At 42.2% G+C, this 20,403-nt stretch overlaps 1 protein-coding gene across 1 annotated transcript in view; it reads left to right on the top strand.

Moving 5' to 3' along the window:
• LOC139288615 (ankyrin repeat and SAM domain-containing protein 1A-like) overlaps positions 1–20,403 on the top strand; it is a 59,837-nt gene that overhangs the window by 1,474 nt on the left and 37,960 nt on the right. Inside the window, exons 2-4 of the mRNA XM_070909944.1 lie at positions 9,307–9,387; positions 9,617–9,773; positions 10,706–10,768. Coding sequence (XP_070766045.1) covers positions 9,307–9,387; positions 9,617–9,773; positions 10,706–10,768 — 301 coding nt within the window. The remainder of the gene's footprint in view (positions 1–9,306; positions 9,388–9,616; positions 9,774–10,705; positions 10,769–20,403) is intronic.

Genomic DNA, 20,403 nt, shown 5'->3' with positions numbered 1-20,403 from the left:
AATGAATCCATAGCTGAGACAGCCATCGTGCTGTATGCAATATTAGGACCAGCCAAGAAAGAAAAGAAGAAATTTGTTGTTTAGAAGAACCTACTCCTTAAGGCTACATAGGCTTCTATATGTCTGCCTATAGATCAAAGCGAAATATAGCTTGCAGACTTGTTAAGATAAAACTTTTGGCCAAGCAAAGTGCTGCATGTCAGAAGCCTACAAGTGGCTTCTCTGAGCCCCTTATTTTAATGCTGAGTACATGCAGGTGAACATCAGTTAATCAAAATATAACATTGCTCCTCTGGGAACCCAGTGTCAGCCACCTTCATTTGAGGGACAAGTGTTACGGCGAAGCTCGGGGTGATGCATCGCTGTGTTACTTAGTGCAGACTGCACAATGTACTCAAGGTAATTACATTAAACCCGTCTAATCGGAAATCCAATTCCGAGATGTCATGCAGTCAAGGCTGGCTCAGTCTCTCCCTCACAGATCAGTGGGCGGACTGAAGAGCCCATTGTGTCATCTGTTCTGACTTGAGCAATCAATGTTTGGCAACAAGGAAATTATTGGCTAGACTTTGCAGGAAATGAGTTCACTAGTGGCGTGTAGCCTGTTGCCCGTGAACACCTGAGCTTATAGGACAGGCTCTTTAGAATATAACAAGTTGTAAGATTAGTAACCACACGGCAGCCTGTGGGATTGTTGCTATTGTGTGTGACATTTGATTTAGTTTGCATAATCAAAATGTCAATACGTTTAAGGACATCACAGTAAATTACTGCTGTGGTGGTACAGGTGGTGGGTTGGTGTGTGTGTGTGTCTTTTTTTTTTTCCTTTACCAGAATTGCTTTGTAACTTATTCATCACTCATTGTCAGAAAGTGCAGGCCTGTAATCCTGTCAGAGGAGATTTGATCTGTAGGATCTGTCTTCAGCACATTTAAGCCTGTGTTGTCTGTAATCTCAACATGTAGAAGGGGATGTGTGTTTTTACACTCCAGCTGCACTCTACTTTATTACAAGCACATTAACTTCCATTTGTGTAATAAAGCATCTTGGTAATTTTAGTTGATCTGTAGCCGAAACAGCCATTTCATTAGACGTGTTATGTCTCCTGCTGTTGTAGCAAGATATTAAGCCTTATACACAGAGATAGTCAACAACTACCTGTTTATTGTATCCATTAAACCACAGGCTATGATCTAACCTAATCAGCTTCATTACTGTTCTTTGAAGGTGTGTTGTGTGTGTGTGTGTGTGTGTGTGTGTGTTCCCACTAGATTTTTGGCGTTCTTGCTCTGGAATGGGGAGCATGTCAAGACTTGTGATGTTTTTGTAACCAGGCAGTTGAACAGCTCTCCTCTGCGGAATGTCTGCTTTCCCAGGAGGCTGCATCCCAGCGGTTGCCATGGGATAGACCCTGACCCCGGCATGTTTAACACTGCCGTCGCTGCCCCAAACATTTGTTCCGTGGTGCTCCATTAGCACCAGAATGAGCTGGGCAGGGCTTTGTTGAGTAGGAAGGTCACGGTGTAACCTTCATAGTGCCTTTGTGCAGTGGTTTGGTGGATGCAGAAGTAAGCTTGATGAGTTGGTACTGTTTATCGGAGTATTAAGCCCATATTGGTGTCTATTTTAGGGCATATTTTAGGCATTTAGCATTTGTTTTGCTTTCCTCCATACCATAGTTTTTGCTAGACCTCCATGACCCGTTTTGATCCCAGAGGTCTACAGGAAGAGCTCTTCACTAGTACTTCCTGGCCTGGGTTGTCCAAACACAGGCAGCTGCTGTGGTCAGACCGGAGGTAAGACAAGTCCCTGGCAGGGAAAGTGCCTGCCCACTGAGGGGAAATTAACAGAGGAATGCATGGAGTTCTGGACGGACGCTCTGAGAGCTTAGCCAGATGAGGGCTCGTCTCTCAGCTTCACAGCCATGTCCTTTGTCCCACTGACAAAGCGTAGAATGATGGCTTTTCATATTCATATCAGTCCCTAAAGACCATTCTGGGCCTTTTCTGTGCTTTTTAGTTTTACAAAGAAAATTGAGCTGTCATTTGGATAGAATTGGACCACCTATTTAGGGTATCCTACTCATTTAGTCTAATGTTTCCTCTAGGCTAATACAAGTGAGGCTTTTGCGCAATAGTTGGTAATAAAAATCCGCTTAAGATATTCACAAAGGCCTCTTGAAATATATTTTCTCTATAACATGTTATTCCTCTCTCTAAATGCTAGTGAGGAGAGCATTTCTATCAGTGTGATGACTTGGTTAGCATTTTAAGAGGCTTGGGCACAACTCCAGATCATTCCATCCCATTACATCCACAATTTCTGGCTCATCCCAAGCAGACCCATGCTGTCAGACTGGTGTCAGCCGAGAAAGTATCTGCTGCATAAGAACTAGCACATACTGTCCTTTTTTGAAAAATTGAAAATTTCCCTGGAGCGTCTCTGTTATTAGGATCTTTGTGCATGTAGAATTCACTGAGTGTGAAGGTGCACTGTAGGACTTTGGATGGTGTGTCTGCAGATGACAGGCTCACAGCAGGAATCTGACACCCTCAGTCCTTAGCTGGGTTTCATGGTGGCTATCAAAGTTCATGGAAACTGTCTCACTGCTTGCTGTTTGTGCAGGCAGACAGTGCTAACGAGGCAGTTTCTATCACTTTTACAGTACTGGCAAGAGCCGCAGATCATTCCTAGGTAGCTAAAAGCTGGGCAAACATCAAATCTGGCAGTCACATTTCATCAATTGTTGACCTCTGAACTGAAGGAAACTGTAGCTGGTTCAACCCAGGAGGGAGCAGTGGTAGCTGGGAAATCCAACACCACCATGTTAGCATTCCAGGAGCATCTGAGTTTGGGATGCTCTGCTCTGCGCGTTATGTTTACAGCCCATGTTTGTGTAGTCTGAGAAAGCAGGCAGGAAGGCACTTAGTGGCGGTGATGAATTCCACATATGTGTGTGTGTGTGTGTGTGTGTGTGTGTATGTGTGTCTGTGGAGGTGGGGGGGCCTGACAAATACAATTTCAAATGAAATTTCCATGCAGTATGTGGCCATCTTTACTATAAAATAATGGTGGTAGGTGGGTGGGTCAGGGGTTTCTTGATTAGGTTGTGGAGGAAACTATGAAGAAAATAATTTGTATGAATGCCAAGCAATGATAAATGATTAAGCAAAATTACATTTTAACATTTTATATCACATGCAAGAAAGAAACTGATATAGTTTCCTTATCTCTGTCCTTCCTGTTTTACAAGAAACCGAAAGCTGCTTAAGTATGAGCAGGTCAGCAACTCACAGCCACATTTACTGAGTCCTTGTTAATGTGCTTGTTTATGTGAACTCTGTTTCACCCCACTCACTGAAAACCTTATGATAACAAATGGACAAATGGAAAAGATAAGGCTGCTGGGGTTGTCTCTGTGTGTGGTGTCGGAGGTGTAGGAAGAGGTACCACAGCGACAAGAGACGTCAGGCCCCACCTCTCGACCTGTGCAGGCCTACATGTGTGTTAGCTGGCTGTTAGCAGCCCCCGACCCAGACATTTTCGTCTGTCTGGCCTGCTGGCTGGCGTCTTCCTTTCTCTCCCACTCTGCTGCTCTCAGCAGTCTTCTTGCCCACCTGCTGGGCCCACGCCAACCTCCACTCCACCTTCACACTTCAAACATGTTGTACTTGGAGCCAGAGTAATGGCACTGCCCTCAATATGTTCACACAGGAAACAAATTAGCCTGGATCTTTTTAAAATGTGTAATTCCCTTTTGCTTTGATATTTGTACAAACCGTAGGAAAGAAACGTAGCAAAGTATTCTGACTGGATTAGCCTCAACATGACTAAGCACATTGGCAACAGACTGCAAATGTGAAACAAACACACCTACTTTCTGACACATGGAGCATATCATGAATAAGGTGTGATACACAAAAATTTCACAACCTTAAAAACTGCTGTGCCAAAGTTAAAGAATGACTTTGCTGATGAATTTTGTGAGCAAACTGGGCAGTATGTGCCAACATCTTCAACTGTGCAAACTAGATCAGACAGAAGTTGCATGCTATTTCAAGAAGTGGGATGTCAGCATAACTGGAAATAACTGCCCATCCATCCGGCAAGATTTTAGTTGAAAACGAACATCAGCTTGCTCTTTCGAGCAAAATGCTCAGTGGATGCCGGTGTGAAACAGTGAGATTTGTGTAGTTGTGCAGTGGCATCTGTTGTGGAGTCAGTGTGGGAAATGCCAGCTTGTTGGAAGACAGGCTGTGATTGAAAGTGTTTTCCTAGTTTTCTTGCCCCGTCTATTCTTTCCTTCTATATTCATCCCACCTTTTCAGCCAGCCACCAGTGTTTTTCATGCCCATCATTTCGATTCTGCTGGAGCTCATTGGAGCGCACTGATCATAGCCTGTGGGCCTACGCAGTTTATTCACACCTTCTGCTGCAACACAGTTGCTCTGTGAAATGCTCACTATGGTGTGTTTATGAGCCATGAAGACTTAATCAGGCTTTGTTAAGGCTATGCACTACAAGTGAATTGGCAAATGAGCTACCGTCTTCATTTCAATACTTCCTGTTCCTTTTTCTGGAGCTGTTTGCAGCACTAAAACAAGCTTAATATTTCCGTAGCCAAGTTGAAATGTTTATTGTCACACACTTAAATAATACTTAAAAATATGAAATAATTCATTTAAAGATAAAATATGGTGGTTAAGGCCGGCAATTTTATTATTTGATACATTTTGAGGACTGCCTTCCTCAAACATTCAGAAGTTTGAAGATGAACTTCTTTTAAGGTTTTTTTTTAGCCACACTAGCAGCATGGTCCACCACTTTGGTCCAGACTGAAATATCGCAGCAACTAATGGATGGATTGCCATGGAATTTGGTACAGACATTCCCATCCCACTCAGAATGAATTGTCATAACTTTTAACTTTTGTGATCCCCTAACTCATTTCAAAATGTCACCTTGTCTAATACTTTGGTTTAGGAACAAATATCTGCAAAGCTAATGCCATTCCCATCGGCCTCAGCTGTACTTTATGTTTAGTGCTAATTAGCAAATGTTAGCATGCTAAGTAAGATGGTGAACATTATAAACGTTATACCTGCTAAACATATGTGTGGTGGCATTGCCATTGTGAGCATGTTAGCATGCTGTTGGTAGCATTTAGCTCAAAACACTGTTGTGCCTAAATGCAGCCTCTTATTTTATGTAAGTGTTCTAGAAAATCAAGGCCCAACCGTAATCATCAACCATGTGATGAAGAAAGTCTCTTGTGAAGTAGTTGTATTAGTCATAGACGTGTTTAAGCCTTGTCATAGCTGTGTCATAGATTTGAGGTTTGTTGCCTAATTTGTTTCCCTGTGCTACCTAACTTGTACTACTGCTTCAGAACAGTATATGCACTATTGTTTAATCTTGTCTGCAACAACCTTCATGATTTTAATACAGACTTTAATACAGTTGTAGGTGTTTGGTCCCAGCATGCTATCTTGGCAGAGGTCTTAGGCCATTAAGTCGGTGATGGTATTCCTCAGCATGCCTGGAGGACTCTGGCCAGTGCTTCAGTCTCTCTCTGCAGAGAAGAAGATGCTCAGGTTGGCAGTTTGGCTGCGGGGCATCTGGTTTCACCACCCGCCAGCATTACGCATAATTAAGCCCAATTGCCCTGACGGTGGCTGACATGCGCCAGTCACTGCTGGGCTCAGTGCCCTGGGTTTTGCTAATCCCTGGCAGTGTGATCACAGCGCTAATAGGCTGCCGGACAAATCTGTTTATTTGACACCGGGTTCACACTCACCTGGGTTCTTATTTGCTTAAACCTCTGACTGAATTTTGCCTTTCCTATCCCCCAGGGCTCCATAAATAAACATGCAATCATGTATCATGACTTTCGGTTCCACTGGAAATATTGTCGGGTGCCGGCGAAATAGAAACATTTGCTCTGAATACCTGCTGTTGTTAAATTAGCTTAGTGACTTGTTGATGTATGATGCCAATCATGCACTAAAATAGTTAGTCTGCAAGGCAATGAAAATAGTAATTCTGGTTCGTCCTGATCATAATATCTTGCAAAATAATAGACTAGCATTTTTTTAATACTTATCATATATGATGCATCCCTGCCTTTTTTCTACCTGTCTGACAGAGATTAGTGAGTGTGGATCAAATAATCAATACAAATTTGATTTAATCGAGCTAACAGATGCATTCAAACACAATGATTAACCAAATTGAGTTGATAGTTTTGTCACTTGGTATGAGAATCAAGGCTAAAAACCAAACTCCAGTGTCTTCTGTCTGTCCATTTTATCACTGAGCTCCATGACATTTGGACCTCAGAATAAAACACAGTGGTGATTTATGTTTAATCCCACATATTTTGGAAATCTTTTTAAAATGCCTTCAGTATGTGTGACTAACATCAGCAGACTAATGCAGAGAATACATAAAAGAGGGGAAATGTTATTATCCTTCCTCCTCTCGTACTGGCCAGGCTTTGTGCAACACAGAATTACAGCCCCCCAGAATCTTTTTCAAATTCCAGCTTCATCCTGTTGATATTCCCTCAGGGAAATTAAGGATTAGCTCAGCCTTTCAAAGAGGAATTCCTCAGTAGGTTTGCATGAATGTGCCCCCTCCCAAACCAAATCAACTCTGTTTTGCCCATCGCCCTGCTATGGGCCTAAGCCCCGTCCCTCAGTTAGGTTGGTTGTGAGCCGTAGTAAGAGGATGAAGTGGATTGTCGAGCACCACTCTGACTCATGCCCTCGAGTGCCATGCTGCCAAAATGCTCAGAGGACGTAACACTTGGACTGCACTTAAAGCTGCTGCTGCAGGCAGCTCCACTTATAGCAAATTTAAACACTATGACAGTGAAAAAATTTAATGAGCAGACATCGTTTCCTCTGCATGCAGATGATTTTGATAGCATTTATAAACACCCTGAATAGAGCTGTAATATTAAAACCAGAAAGTGACACCATATTGTGGCTTGGGATGCATTACACCCCTGTGTGTGGTTGTGTGGCTGGCGTGACACAATGTTTGTGTTTCTGAGCGTCATTTTTGGAACTTCAGGCAATGACGCATCAGAGTCATGACTGCTGAGAATGACCAATGTGCAAAGGCATCATAAAATGTAGCCTTTATTCTAGATTTCCTTTAGAATTGATGACTTTGAATGTGAAAGGGGAATCTTGCAATATGTCTCATGATACATGTGACTTAATGGAGTTTTATCTCGCACAAATATTTGAAACTAAGCAAGTTGAAAACATATTGTTTTCCAAGAGTTGTTGTTAAAGTGTGAACACAAGATAGGCTAGCATTTATATTGCTATGTTAAAAGCACAGAGTAAATGCCCTAATGTTCACATGCATGACATGACAACCAATACAATGGATTCACAAAGTCATGTTACTTATGTTCCCAAACCCGTGGCATGCCTTCTTGAATTACTCTGGTAGTCGTTGCTGCCCTATGCCTGAAATTCTCCAGTCGTAGCCGTTGCTCTGTTCATGTTTATGTTAATTTGTTTATGTTTTTTTTTTTGCTGTAAGCCGTTGCATAACTCTTTATCTAGGACAGCAACTAGAGGTCTGTTTCTGTCTCCATTTTCCCTTTTGATGTGTTCAGTGGCCATCTACAAGACAGTGTTGCTGTACTCTTAACTACAAATTTTGTCACAGGTTCTGGAGGAAGTGCGTGTGTTTGTGATGCCTTAAGAGCTGACATAATCATAGCTCACACATTTTTCCTCCTCTCTACCAGAAATGTATCAGCATTTCCTCCCACCACATTTTCCCACTCGAGTATTTCCTCCTAGCATGCCCTGCTTTTGATGTCCCATGTCTTCATGGCTGCCTGACTTGGTTAGATGAGACCCAGAAGGTCTGCTGTAAGAAATAAACGGTTTAGGTTATGACTAGTAGAGTGGTACATCTCTGTGTGTCTGAACTGTGCCAGGCCCATTGTTCTGCAGGCTATAGAGCCCTCCAAGACACTTATTTAATGAGACGGCTCTGACTGTGTAATTGCAGGCTGCTCTGAGAGCTATTATGGGAGATGTATTTTAAGGGGGCAAAACAGCCATTACTGCGACAAAACCGGGCCATGTGTGTGTGAAGCAAAGTCAAACAGTAGCACTGAAGCTGATATGAGGAGGCTGAGCGTCCTGCTGCCACACCTTCTACACACTGATTCTGTCATGGATCAATTCATATTGTGTCTGTGAGTGTGTTCAACTCACTGGAGCTGATGTTTGTTTTTTTTCTCTCTACACTGAACAGATTTGCAAATAGCCCTGCGCTGTTCTCTCCAAAGGCTTTTATTCAGAGAAATGACTCGCTTCCATCAAAATCTAGTCATAATTTATGAAGCTATCCTACTGTCAAATCAGAAGCCTGCATTGGTTTTTGAGACAGTTTTCTATAATACATCAAAAGCTTTTTTTCAAGTAAATTTTGAAAAAACGTAAATAAGATTTCTCTTCACTTTTTTCATGTTCTCTGCCATTCATGATTGATTCTCTGTGAGGCCCAGTGGTTTTGCTCCCATTCCCTTTCTGTTTGGCAAATGACTCTGGTCTCAGATATTTGGTTCACTAGTGCTGGGATTTCAGTGTCACATGATTTATTTAGGTTGTGTTAAGGTCTTTTCAGAGAGCCACACATCCCAGTCCTGGCACTCCATCTCACCAGACATCCTTTAGCTTCTTAAATGACTCCCTCTATCTCTCTTTATCCCTTTACCCCCCCCATCATCGTTCTCTTCCCTCCTCACCACAGCACTCTTTGCAAATTAAAAGAAACAAACCATTTCAGCTGACAGCTGAGTCCAGCTCAAGTGAATGAGAGTGCTGGGCTAGTGCTTGGCTACCTTACACTTTACCCTCTTCAATGCTCTTTGGCTCCATCCCAATGCAATGTTTTTTTGTTGCCTACACTGCATAACAAAAGCCTATTATACTTCAAGACTTGGCCTAGAATAATCAGGCTGAGGTTGCATGTAGTTACTGTAAACTAGGCATAATTAGCTCATCTTAGCGGCTGCTCGATAGTGTTAGCATTTCTTTTCTTCCCTGGTTTCCTGGTTCGTTTCGTCTGCTGGCCTGTGCTTCTTCATTCCTGCCCTCTCACATGTTGTATGTTGAATGTACACCTGAGGGTGGTGCTGTGTGTATGTGGCGTTGGGCCGTGATGTGAACTAGCTGCTGTCACACCCACAGTTAGACACTTAACAGAGGCAGTGTTTGTTTTGGTGTGTGTCTTGTATTTCTGCCTAACAATCCTTTCTATTCTCGACAGTATCTGGAGAGGCCCCAATGTGAATTGTGTGGACAGCACTGGATACTCCCCTCTCCACCACGCCGCCCTTAATGGACACAGGTAGATCAGTGATAAACAACTCGGGGAATTGGGAGAAACGCCTGTGTTGGAGCCTGTTTCAGCGCCTCTGTTAATGCTCTGCATTAAATGAGGTCTGCCATCACAGACAATTGTCCCTCTGGGAAGATAAAGCTATTGATTTGCTGTTTGCTAAGGCTGTGTGTATTTATTAGTGTGGTCTATAGTCTTGGCATATTCTAACCTGCCCTGTCCATACCTTCATCTGCAGCGAGGTGGTGGAGGCGCTGCTACGAAACGAGGCCTTGACCAACATCGCAGACAACAAGGGCTGCTACCCTCTCCATCTGGCTGCATGGAAGGGAGATGAACATATCGTCAAACTGCTCATTCACCAAGGACCTTCGCACCCCAAACTCAACGAGCAGGTCTGGCGCTGCATATACTCTTCTGTGTTTGCGTGTGGTGGTCACTTCCTCTTATGGTTCTGTTTTTAAACACATTTACCCTGCTGATAATATTGTTGAGTTGAGTTGTGAAACGACATCAGTACTAAATTGATTTGTTCCTCCATCTGTTCAGAGTTTGTATATTATATGTTTATATTATATATGAGAACCTCAGCAGTAACTTTTGAGTCCTCTTTTAAAGTAAAGAAAATGTACGTAATAATCCCAGAACACTTTCTGTTTCAGCACATTTGCCGACCTCTTGTAGTTTAATAATTACAGCTCTAATGCTTTAGTCAGCAGCCATAGGAAGTGGATTATTTTTCCACTTGGTAAGGAGGTCATTTTTTACAATGAAATGCCACATGGGTATTTCAAATTCTACTTCAGCATGGCATGCTCTATACTGTATTAGAACCAAATGAATGTCAAAAAGGATTGTGACCAGGTTTCATTAACATCAGCGCATCATGAGTCTGACTTCTACTGTGATACTTGGAAGTGCTTTGACGCCATGCTAGTGTGAAAAGTGCTTGTTTTCCCTAACCATTTTAATTGTTTTAACTCATATGTTTCATATTTTGTTTGGTTGCTTACTGCACAGACGGCCTCCAGACTGGCACCATCTCTGGCCTGTTCTGTTTGGGATGAGGGAGAAATGACCCATTATGAGCTCCACAAATCTGACCCGTGAAATGTTTATCAACAAACCTTCAGATATAGCAAAAAGTCAACTACATCATTTTGTGTCATTTCTCCCTGCCTGTTCATGACACCTGATTGTTCATTAACTCAACTCTGATTTTTTTTTCTCCTCTTTATTTAGTTTGACTCATTTGTGATCATCATTCATTTGTTCATTGCTTGTCTGAACCAAAACCATCAGCCTATCTTCTCTTCCTCCCTCCCAGAGCTCTGTAGACCATAAAGAGTTCAAACGCTGTGGGCCCTTTGACCCCTATATTAATGCCAAGGTGTGTACACAGTGCTGCAGAAACAACATTTCCTTTTGAAGTGCTTCTTTGCTTTACTGCTGTGTTGGCTTGCTGTGCTTGGGGTTGGTTTGTTATTGCTGCTGCTTGCGGGGCCATTCTGCTGCAGAGATATGGGGAGGCTTTTATTTTCACTGACTATCGGTAGATCCCTGTCCTCTGGCTTTCCCACTCATGTGCGCTTGTGACTTTGTTGAGATGTGTAACAAAAGTGACTGCATTACAACATGCCCTCCTCCACAGAAGGTGATCTCTTTGCTACATGTTGTAATACTGCTGTACCAGCATTTTGATCAGGGTCAGGTATAAACTAGGTTTTCGACAAAAATGCTCTAGAAGGTTCAGCAAATGCCTGTCCTCTGTAGCCACTGTAGGGGATTTGTAACTCTGTGTGTTTTTCTTGGGGTGTTAAAAACTTATATGATATGAAAAGTTGTATAATAGGCAGCCTGAAGCAGTAAGTTGTTGGCACCACAGAGCCAGCAGTAGGAAAAATTATTGACAGATACAAACTATCAATTTAAACTACAATGACCATTACCATAGTCTTCCATAAAATTGGCTGCTGGGTACTTGTGCATTGTGTGTTGCTGCAAATTGAGTGCCAAATGGATGAATTGTGTAGTGTTGCATCATTGATTAATTTATTATTTTTTCAATTTCTATATTAATAATTTACTCTATTCAATTCATCGTAATACACAGAAAAGCATCCAATTATTTGCATTTGTGAAGCTGTAACCGGCAAAATGTTTTTTGGTTTAGTTTTAACCATGCTGGCAGCGTGGCTCTAGAGATGGCAATGTCGGTTGTTTCAGTCGGTTGGTCCACCACTTCGGTCCAGACTGAAATATCTCAAAAACTATCGGCATCATTTTTGTACAGACATTCATGGTCTCCAGAGGATGAACATACTACAGACTTTTGTCATCCCCTGACTTTTCTTCTAGCACCACCATGAGGTTGAAGTTGACACGTGTGGTTTTGAGTGAAATGTATACACACCTATTGGATGGATGAATTCCCATCAGCCTTAGCAGTACTTTGTGTTCAATTAGTTAGTTAGCAAATGTTAGCCTGCTAACATGCTAAACTAAGATGGTGAACACAGTAAACATTACTTGCTAAACATTAGCATGTTAGCATTGTTGTTGTGAGCATATTAGCATGCTGAAATTTAGCATCACAGAGCCGCGAGCATGGCTGTAGACTCCTAGTCTTGATAAGTCAGTAATAAAGTGATTTTTGTTATTGCAAGTTCACTGTGAACAGACCAGGAGAAGAGGCCCAACTTTACTCTTTATCACTCATTTATGTCTGGAGTACACACAGTATTCCATCAGGCTTCTGTGTATTTCAGTTTCGGCACCACCCTCAATGCATTCATGCCCCAATAACATTCTGTCTACATGAGGAGGATGGCTGTTCAGCAGACACCGCAGAGCTGACAGTGTTTCTGAAAGTGTCACCCTCACAGTTAGAGCAGTGCGAACATGCTGTTCGCTCCATGATTGCATTTCCAGCAGGCAAAGCTGGAAACCCACCCAGGCCAGTAGATAAAGCTGTACACTATTTTTGAACATTGTCACATTTCCCCTGGACTAATCTTCTTAGTGTTTGGATGGGAAGGCTGGCTTTCTTTAATGCTGCTATATATTGCAGTGTGAATTTTCCTGCAGTGGTTGTCTTACTTTCTGTTTTCCATTTAGTCTATTTGGTGGTTTTAACATTGATTCTTGTGGTCTGTTGAGATTATGGATAATGTCTTAACGTAAACACTTTTAGGATAGTTTGGGGACCACTACCTGGTCATGGGCCTGAATAATTGAAGCCTTGTTATGAATAAATCAGAAACGTGGATGCAGTGTGGATGCTTTGGCCCTGGTTGTGGTCATGTTTGATGGCATCATGTGCCTCAGTGGGCGGGGTGCATCCTGCCTCCCCTCTCATCACACTCCAGGACCAGAGAGCCATCTCATGAGGAGGAGGAGGAGGATGGGAGGTTTTCAGTGTACCAGTCTCTTTGCATCAGCATCAAAGAAAGATTTCCATGCCATGCTTGTCTGTGAGAGAGTGTAAATGGGTGTATTTGCCCCTCCTCCTCCTCCTCTCCCCACCTCCCAGTTTGTGCTTGGGAGCTTGCCATTGCTGTGGAGAGGAAGAGGTGGGACGTTGTCATAGTAACCGTGTCGAGGCTTATTGGTCGTACAGTGGTGGTGAGTGACCCAGTGGAGTGATGGGATGTTTGTGCGGAGTGAGCTAGCCAGACATGAAAGGTGTGTGATGAGGACTCTTGGATGATGGGGCTTCAGTGGTCCCCCTCAGGGACACTCATGGAATCAGCCTGGACTGGGTCCAGTTTTCTGTCATCCTGTTCCAGGAAGCCAGCCAGACCCATGTTTATTCATTAAACCTCTCTCCTACTGGTCGTGTCTTGGGTAGGTTGGCCACTTTGATGTTTCAGATGCCTCAGAAGGGGACAGCTAACCACTAAGCACAGTACCTGACCTGGACTGACCCTGCCATCTGAATATTAGGGTTACACAGGTTCATGCAAACTGTTCTAGAAAAGTTATAGACGCTGGAGCTGAAGTGAATAGTTCATTAAATGATTAGTTGAAAAACTGAAAATTAATTGAAAACCATTTTGATAATCGATTTAGGGCTGCAACTAATTTTCATTTTCATTATGCCAGAAAATGGTGGAAAATTACCTAAGAATTACCTACAAGCCCAAGATGGTCATCAAATTGCCCAATTTATTCGACCACCAATACAAAACCCAAAATTGTCAATTTACTGTCATGTAAGACAAAGAAAGGTGGCAAATCCTCACATTTACGAACCTCGAACGAGAGCATGCTTTTTGATTGAAAAATGATTTAAACAATTAATCAATTATCAAAATTGTTGCCGTTTTAAGTTTCTGTCGACTAATTGATAAATTAATTGTCTGATTGTTTCAGCTCTGAATCTTAAGCGTTAAAGTCAAGTCCAAACATTCTCTGGTTGCAGCTCCAGAGGATTTCTCTGTTTTATATGTTTGTTGAATTGAAACAAGGCATGTAAAGACAATGAATCAAGAAAATAATCTGTAGATTTATCGATAACAAAAGTAATAATTAGTTGCAGCTCCAGTCGACTCCCTCTTACACCACACATTATTATAATTGTTGTGAAGAATAATCTCATCTAAGGAATGATGGTTTAGGGCTATCATTCAAATCATTATCATCATATCTAATTATCTCCTCTAACACCCGGGCAGTTGGACATTCAGAATAAAACATTAACATTTCAAACTTTGTCAGGAAATTATGTGAGAAAGTGAATAGGAGAGCTGAATTTTTAAATATTAATTGTATAGGAGCCCTGGCTTCAGAAGAGACCATTTTAATGAATGTCTTCATTGACCTCTTTTCTGTTAATTACCATACACTCTGTGTATTATTCCATAATAAGATATAGCCCTTGGTCTGCCCAGACTCGTATCACGCTACCTCTCACCCAGGCTTCATCTTCCTATATAGGTCACATGTCTAATACAATATATGTTTAGATGAGTTCCTCTGACCCAGGCTCAGATATCCTGGCGCTCTGCCGTTAACATGAACTCCAACAACATAATGCTCTGTACATTATCTTGGACAAATTCAGACAGAATAAAATTGACGCTGAAAAATAAGTGTCGAATAAGTGACATTTAATAAAAATAAAGGCAATTTTTGTGGGGCTTTTGACGGATATATGCTCACATTCAGACTGGAAATGGATCTAATGTCGTTCTGTCAGGTTTGTGTGCAGTATCTCAGAGGGCTGACATAGGAAAAGTTTCTGATGGCAGCCGCAGAAGTAATTTCCTCAGACTTGGTCACCTCATTATCAGTGGAGCAGAGTTTCCCCTCCTTCCTCTAGGCACAACACTCACAGTCTGCCAGCGCCCTCATTTATCCCCTCTGACTGTCACTTCAGTCTCCAGCTCTTCCCTCAACAACACATCATGCCCCCTCCCTTTACCTTCTGCTCTCTGCTCATCCTCCAGGACTTGTTCTTGTCTCTGTCGTGCCAAGAAGTGGCTGAAGCACATTTGACGAGCCCTTGGGGGGGACGTGTTGTTATTTAACAGAGGGATTTAGGATTTCTCCATTGTCATGCATTCACATTTGCAAATTTCAGGGTGTGTCTTCTATAGCAGTTGGGGCCATTTGTTACTGGAGGAGGAGCGTTGTAGAGCAGAGATGGTATCTAAGATATCTTAAAGGCTTTTAGGTTAGTTGTGTTTGGAAAGTGTGTCCCATTTAATCAAGTGGAATAGGTGGAAAACTTCCAGTAAAATAGAGGAAAAAGTCCAGTTTACAGAGAATTACAATCAATGGCAGGAAGCCAGTTAGACATTCATCTCATTACAGGACTGCAAGGCCTGTTTACTCTGGAATGTGTGACAGTCTCCAAATAAAAATCCACTATTAGAGTCAGCCTTTACTTTATTGTTGCTGTCCATTTAATTAAAATAACAGATGAGGATTTACAGGGCTCTTGACAAATAAAGAAAAATACTAGGGCTGCAACTAACAATCATTTGCATTACTGATTAATCTGTTGATTAGTTTTGGGTTTTTTTTGTATTAAAGCAAACGGTGATGTCCTTCAGACCGCTTCTTTTGTCCAACCAACAGTCCTAAACCCAAAGATATTCAGTTTGAAATAATGTAACAAAGAGAAAAGCAGCAAAACATAACACTGGGAAGGTGGAAAACTGGTAAACCCCCCCCCCTCACTTTAGCATTTACAGACAGTATATAAACATTAATACTCCAGTGGCAGAAGAAGATTGTTGCATCCTATATGTCCAAGAGGATTAAGTAAGTAATGTACATTTAATAAATGGTTGTAATGTAGTTGTGATCAGATATAGGTGATTATTAATGTATTTGTCAACAACTATTAACTCCTGTGGGCACCCATTATAGCAAAACACAGTTGTAATAATATAAAATATGTCTTCATAGGAGAAGTTACAATTGTTGACAAATACTGTATATTAATAAACACTTAAATGTCTTCATATCGGCTTACAACTATTATATAGTGTGTTATAAAGTATTTCAGAAATATTTATAAAGTGCTTATAAATAAGGGGGTGTTTTCATAAAAATGTAAAAAGTCAAGACTGCAGCTGACAGCTGGATAATGAATTTCCAGAACATTAGTTTAACACTTACAAATTGACACCCTCCTGTGCGTGCGTGTGAGATCCATGATTTATATAAATATGCAAAAGCTAGCGGGATTTGTGACGGTGGACTCGGGCATGCAGCGAGCATGGGCAGCCCTTTGGCACACTAGCTGCAACAGCTGCTCAGCCCACCCCTCCACCACCACCCCCACCCACCCACCACTACTACTACCACTACCAGGGGCCAGGGTGACGTAACCGCTGCCTCGCTCTGCTGCCAGCCAGCGCGTCACGTGACAGAGGTCGCTAGTCAAACCGCGTTACCGTCTCCCAGCCCCAGGTTGTGAGAATCATAACATCCTCTGTTCGCTCTGTCACTGTGCGCCCCTTCCCTCCTCCCTGGAATATTCTGCAGCATGAAAACACAATGCAGCGTAATCTCCAGATGTTCCTGGTTAGGGCAGAGTTTATCAATCAGCAGCAGACACCAGTGGAGATCTTAATCTCTTCTTGTTCGACATGCACTGAGGTCTAAATCAGGATGAGGTTTTATGCTGTCTGCAGCGCAGTAAAGACAGGATTTTCATAAAAACATGTACTGTCCAGGAAGTCTTGGCTGTGTCATATGAATTCTAATCTCTCTCCCAGCGAGGCCGCTCGTAGTCATTGGTGCCATTTTGTGTCATAGCCTTCAGAGCTCTGTCTTGTTAGTACATGATTGTTTGACTGCTCACGTGGGCTGTGGCAGTACAGATAAGGCTGATCCTGTTCTCTTATAGAGTGAGATTTCATACTGGAACACACTGAGTTCTGAGAATAGAAACGGGTTGCACTGAATATCACAAATTAATTTAGCATAACAGTGTTTTGAAATGGGATTTTCTTTTTTTTTGCTGCAGGGCTATCGGTCTGCTGAAATTAGTTTAAAACCAGGCTACACATTTTTAGTTCCCCTCATGCCATGTTTACTCTTTTTTTTTAATCACTTTAATGACAGAATGTTTTTGTCTCCTAGACCAGTGTGTGGAAATCAATCAGTGCAACTCCTGTGCCTAGTAGCTATAGACAAGATTGATTTTTAAGTTGTTGTTTTTCAAGCTGTGGCTTTCCATGAGTATGATTGTTCCGTGGCTTTCAATGAATAAATCAGCACAAATGTTTCTGGAATCTGGCAATTGCAAGTGCTACACGGAAAAGTTGTTGGTGCTGACATGGTGACATGGCAGTTACACAGCAGTGGCACTCAATGTGCAGATAAGAGAAACTTTGTGTGGACTTATCTAGTAGGCCTGTCTATGTAGCAGCACATACATATATTATATTGCACAGGAAATTCTCAAAATATCAAATTTTTGACCAAAAACATGACTGTTATACTAAATACTCTGTGTTCTCCACAGACATCACAGAAATGAGAGATAAAGAGTAAAAGTTGGGTCCATAATCTAAAGATGCTCCTGGTCTGTCCGCTGTGGGATGGATTTTAATACCCTGTAGGTGAGCAGATTATGTTTTGCAAAAGAGCATGTATTAAAAGCTAAAATCAGAAGACAAATCATAGTCAAAACACGAGTGATGGAGGTGGTTTGGAGGGTGTTTAGGAGTTCCTGGAGAAGCCCTACAGGGAAAGACCACCGCGTGAAAAACATGAGTAGCATAGCTCACAACAAAGGAGGCGAGGCAAGGCTCGATGTCTCATAGCTGCTTGGTTCCTATCAGTGAGTCAAGTGTCTGGTCAGCCATGTTTAATACGATCAGATGCTGGCTGACGCATAGCTATAGAGCACTGACCACCACACTGACAGGGGAGACACTTCTTTACATGATCATAAGTGCTGAGTTCAAGGTATCAGTCTACTAGGTGTCTTTTGTTGCACTCCTGTTTTGTATTGTGAGAAAAGGCCTCATGTTTTAGTAATACACACGTCTACAAAATTTGCTTTGGCCTGTTGTTAGTCGGTTGTTTTGGATGATTTGTGTAAATCATTGCATGCTAGATTTGCTTGGATTACTATTGAAGCGGCAGACCTGCATATTTGAGGAAGTGAATCATGCTGATGTAATCACAAGCGTGTATGTTTGCCTGTTGAAGTCATCTAAATACTCAGAGTAAATCTCTCTAAAAAGCTGCATCAAATGCTTGATGGTGCGTCACAGATGAAAGACGGCATGCCCTTTTTTATGTGCGGACATGTGAATTTGTTTTGAGCCAAAGAGAAGACCGCGGAGAGGAGAATCCCAAATCCAACTGATGAAACCACCCAGGCAGTGAAACCCGAGGTCGCTTTGGTTTACTTCTCAGAGAAAGGCTGTTTTAAACCCTTTTCAGTTTACCCAAGACAAGAGCGCTTTTTTCCTCAGCCAGCCTTCTGTGTCCCTTCTTTTGATAGGCAGGTGTCGTTTTGTTTCTCTACGCTCCACCTCCTCTCTCTCTGCTCAAGCTGTGACCTGCTTTGCCATTATAGTACAATACTCTCTCTCTCTCTCTTTCTATCTCGCTCTCTCCCTCTGACAATGAGGGAGATACCTGCTGATCCCATCTGGCTCCAGGTCTTTGTGAAAGTCTCATTGAAGGGGCGAGTGACACCTGTCTAAAACTGCCCTATTGCCCCCTTCCACGCGATGTCCCGTCTTCAGTGGCACAGCTGGCATGTTCCTCTGGGAGTCACCCAAACTGGCATCATGCATGTCCATGTGGGGGCTTCTCGTGCCAGCTGTCAGCCCTTTGTAGGTGGCTCTGTGTGTCTGGAATGACAGACTCTCGGAGCATGTGGTTCCACAATAGCTGGCATTATCTGCCACACCCATCTATGCAAATATGCGAGTAGAGCCAAAGCGCTGTAGGGTTATACAGACTTTACTTGCAGATTGCCGAGAATCGCATGTTTACAATTCTGTCTCACCTTGAGAGATTGAGGGCTTCACTCTGTTGCTCTCATGTTGTTTCCTACTATAAGCAGGGTTTCTGTTCTAGATACTAGATACACCCCAGCAGCCCGGTCTTAATTATGCCTATCCATGTCGTCATTGTGTGTTAGTTGTTTGAATTGGTCAAGAGAGTATTCCCATGCCATCATCTCAGTTCAGCTCCTGTATTGGTGGGTTTGCCCCCTGCTGGCTGTTCATGATAGAGACCATCAAGAGCGCTGGAGGTTCTCATGTCTATTAGACATTGATCTTGTTGCTGCATGTGAGTCATTAGATCCAATAAGCACCGCTTACTGAGTTTACTCTTTAATTACTGATTTAAATTGCTGCTTGTTTGCTTGTCTGTTAGCTTGTTGGTCTAAAATGAAGATTTTTTAAAACAAATGACCAAAAGGTTTTCAATCACCATAATGTGAACATTTGTAACTTTAAAGTACACCAGGAAGTTGCTGGCTGTAGAGTCCTCTTCTCACTATTTTCTCTCAATTCCAGTGAGTCGGTGACGTTATGTAATACTCAGTTATATGTTGTGTTATCTAGTGCTGAAACAATTAGTTGATTAATCGATTTGATCAGAAAATTAATCAGCAGCTATTTATTTATGAATTAACTGTTGAATCATTAAGTCATTTTTCAAGCCAAAATGTAGAAACATTCTCTGGTTCCAGCTTCTCCAGTATATCATTTTGCTGCTTTTGTTTGTGTTATAAACATTGAAAAACTGATTATATTTGGGTTTTGGACTTTTGGTCAGAAAAAACAACATATTTGAAGACATCATGGTGGGCTTTGGGAAATTGTGTTGAGCATTTTTCACTATTTTCTGACATTTTACAGACCAAACAATAAATCGAAAAAATAATTGTCATAGCAATAGACTATGAAAATAATTTCTAGTGGCGGCCCTAGTGTTATAATTAATGTCACATGATTATTATTATTAAGTATGAAAATACTGTTTTTGCGTTTCCTCACTATCAAACACAAACACAGCAGTCACAATGCAGTACACGTGGAAATGCAACACTCGTCTCTTCCCCTTGATTGTCTAACGTCTAAAACTCTTGTTGCCTTTGGTGTGCTCTGATGCATGAGCAGAAATAGAGCCTCATTGATGTGACAGGACAAAACTAATGGGCCAGGTCTCACTCTTTGCAAATATATAATGCCAGTGACGTTCTGACCTCTTGTCCAAGTGGCCCATGTCTCTGCTAATTCCCCACCTGTCTCGGTGCCTCTGCTAGCACCCTGCTGCCCCTTGCTCTCAGTGCCATCCCCAACACCTGTCCTCATTAGTCCATGTATGTCTGCCAGTCCTCCACCTAGGCACACCCCCTCCCCACTCTGCCAGATATTCCCCCCAGGCCTCACTATGTGCTTCATCGCGGTTGGTGCTTTTTCATGACCTTTTAATCTGCTAATGTGGTGGGCTCTATGCACTGATTGGTTTAACCTCACGATGACTCCACTGAGTCATGTATTCTTTCTCATTAACAGACATGATTCAGCCCAC

This window comes from Enoplosus armatus, chromosome 8 (genome assembly GCF_043641665.1).
Source record: "Enoplosus armatus isolate fEnoArm2 chromosome 8, fEnoArm2.hap1, whole genome shotgun sequence".
Taxonomy (NCBI): domain Eukaryota; kingdom Metazoa; phylum Chordata; class Actinopteri; order Centrarchiformes; family Enoplosidae; genus Enoplosus; species Enoplosus armatus.
This window is presented reverse-complemented; position numbering and strand designations above follow the sequence as displayed.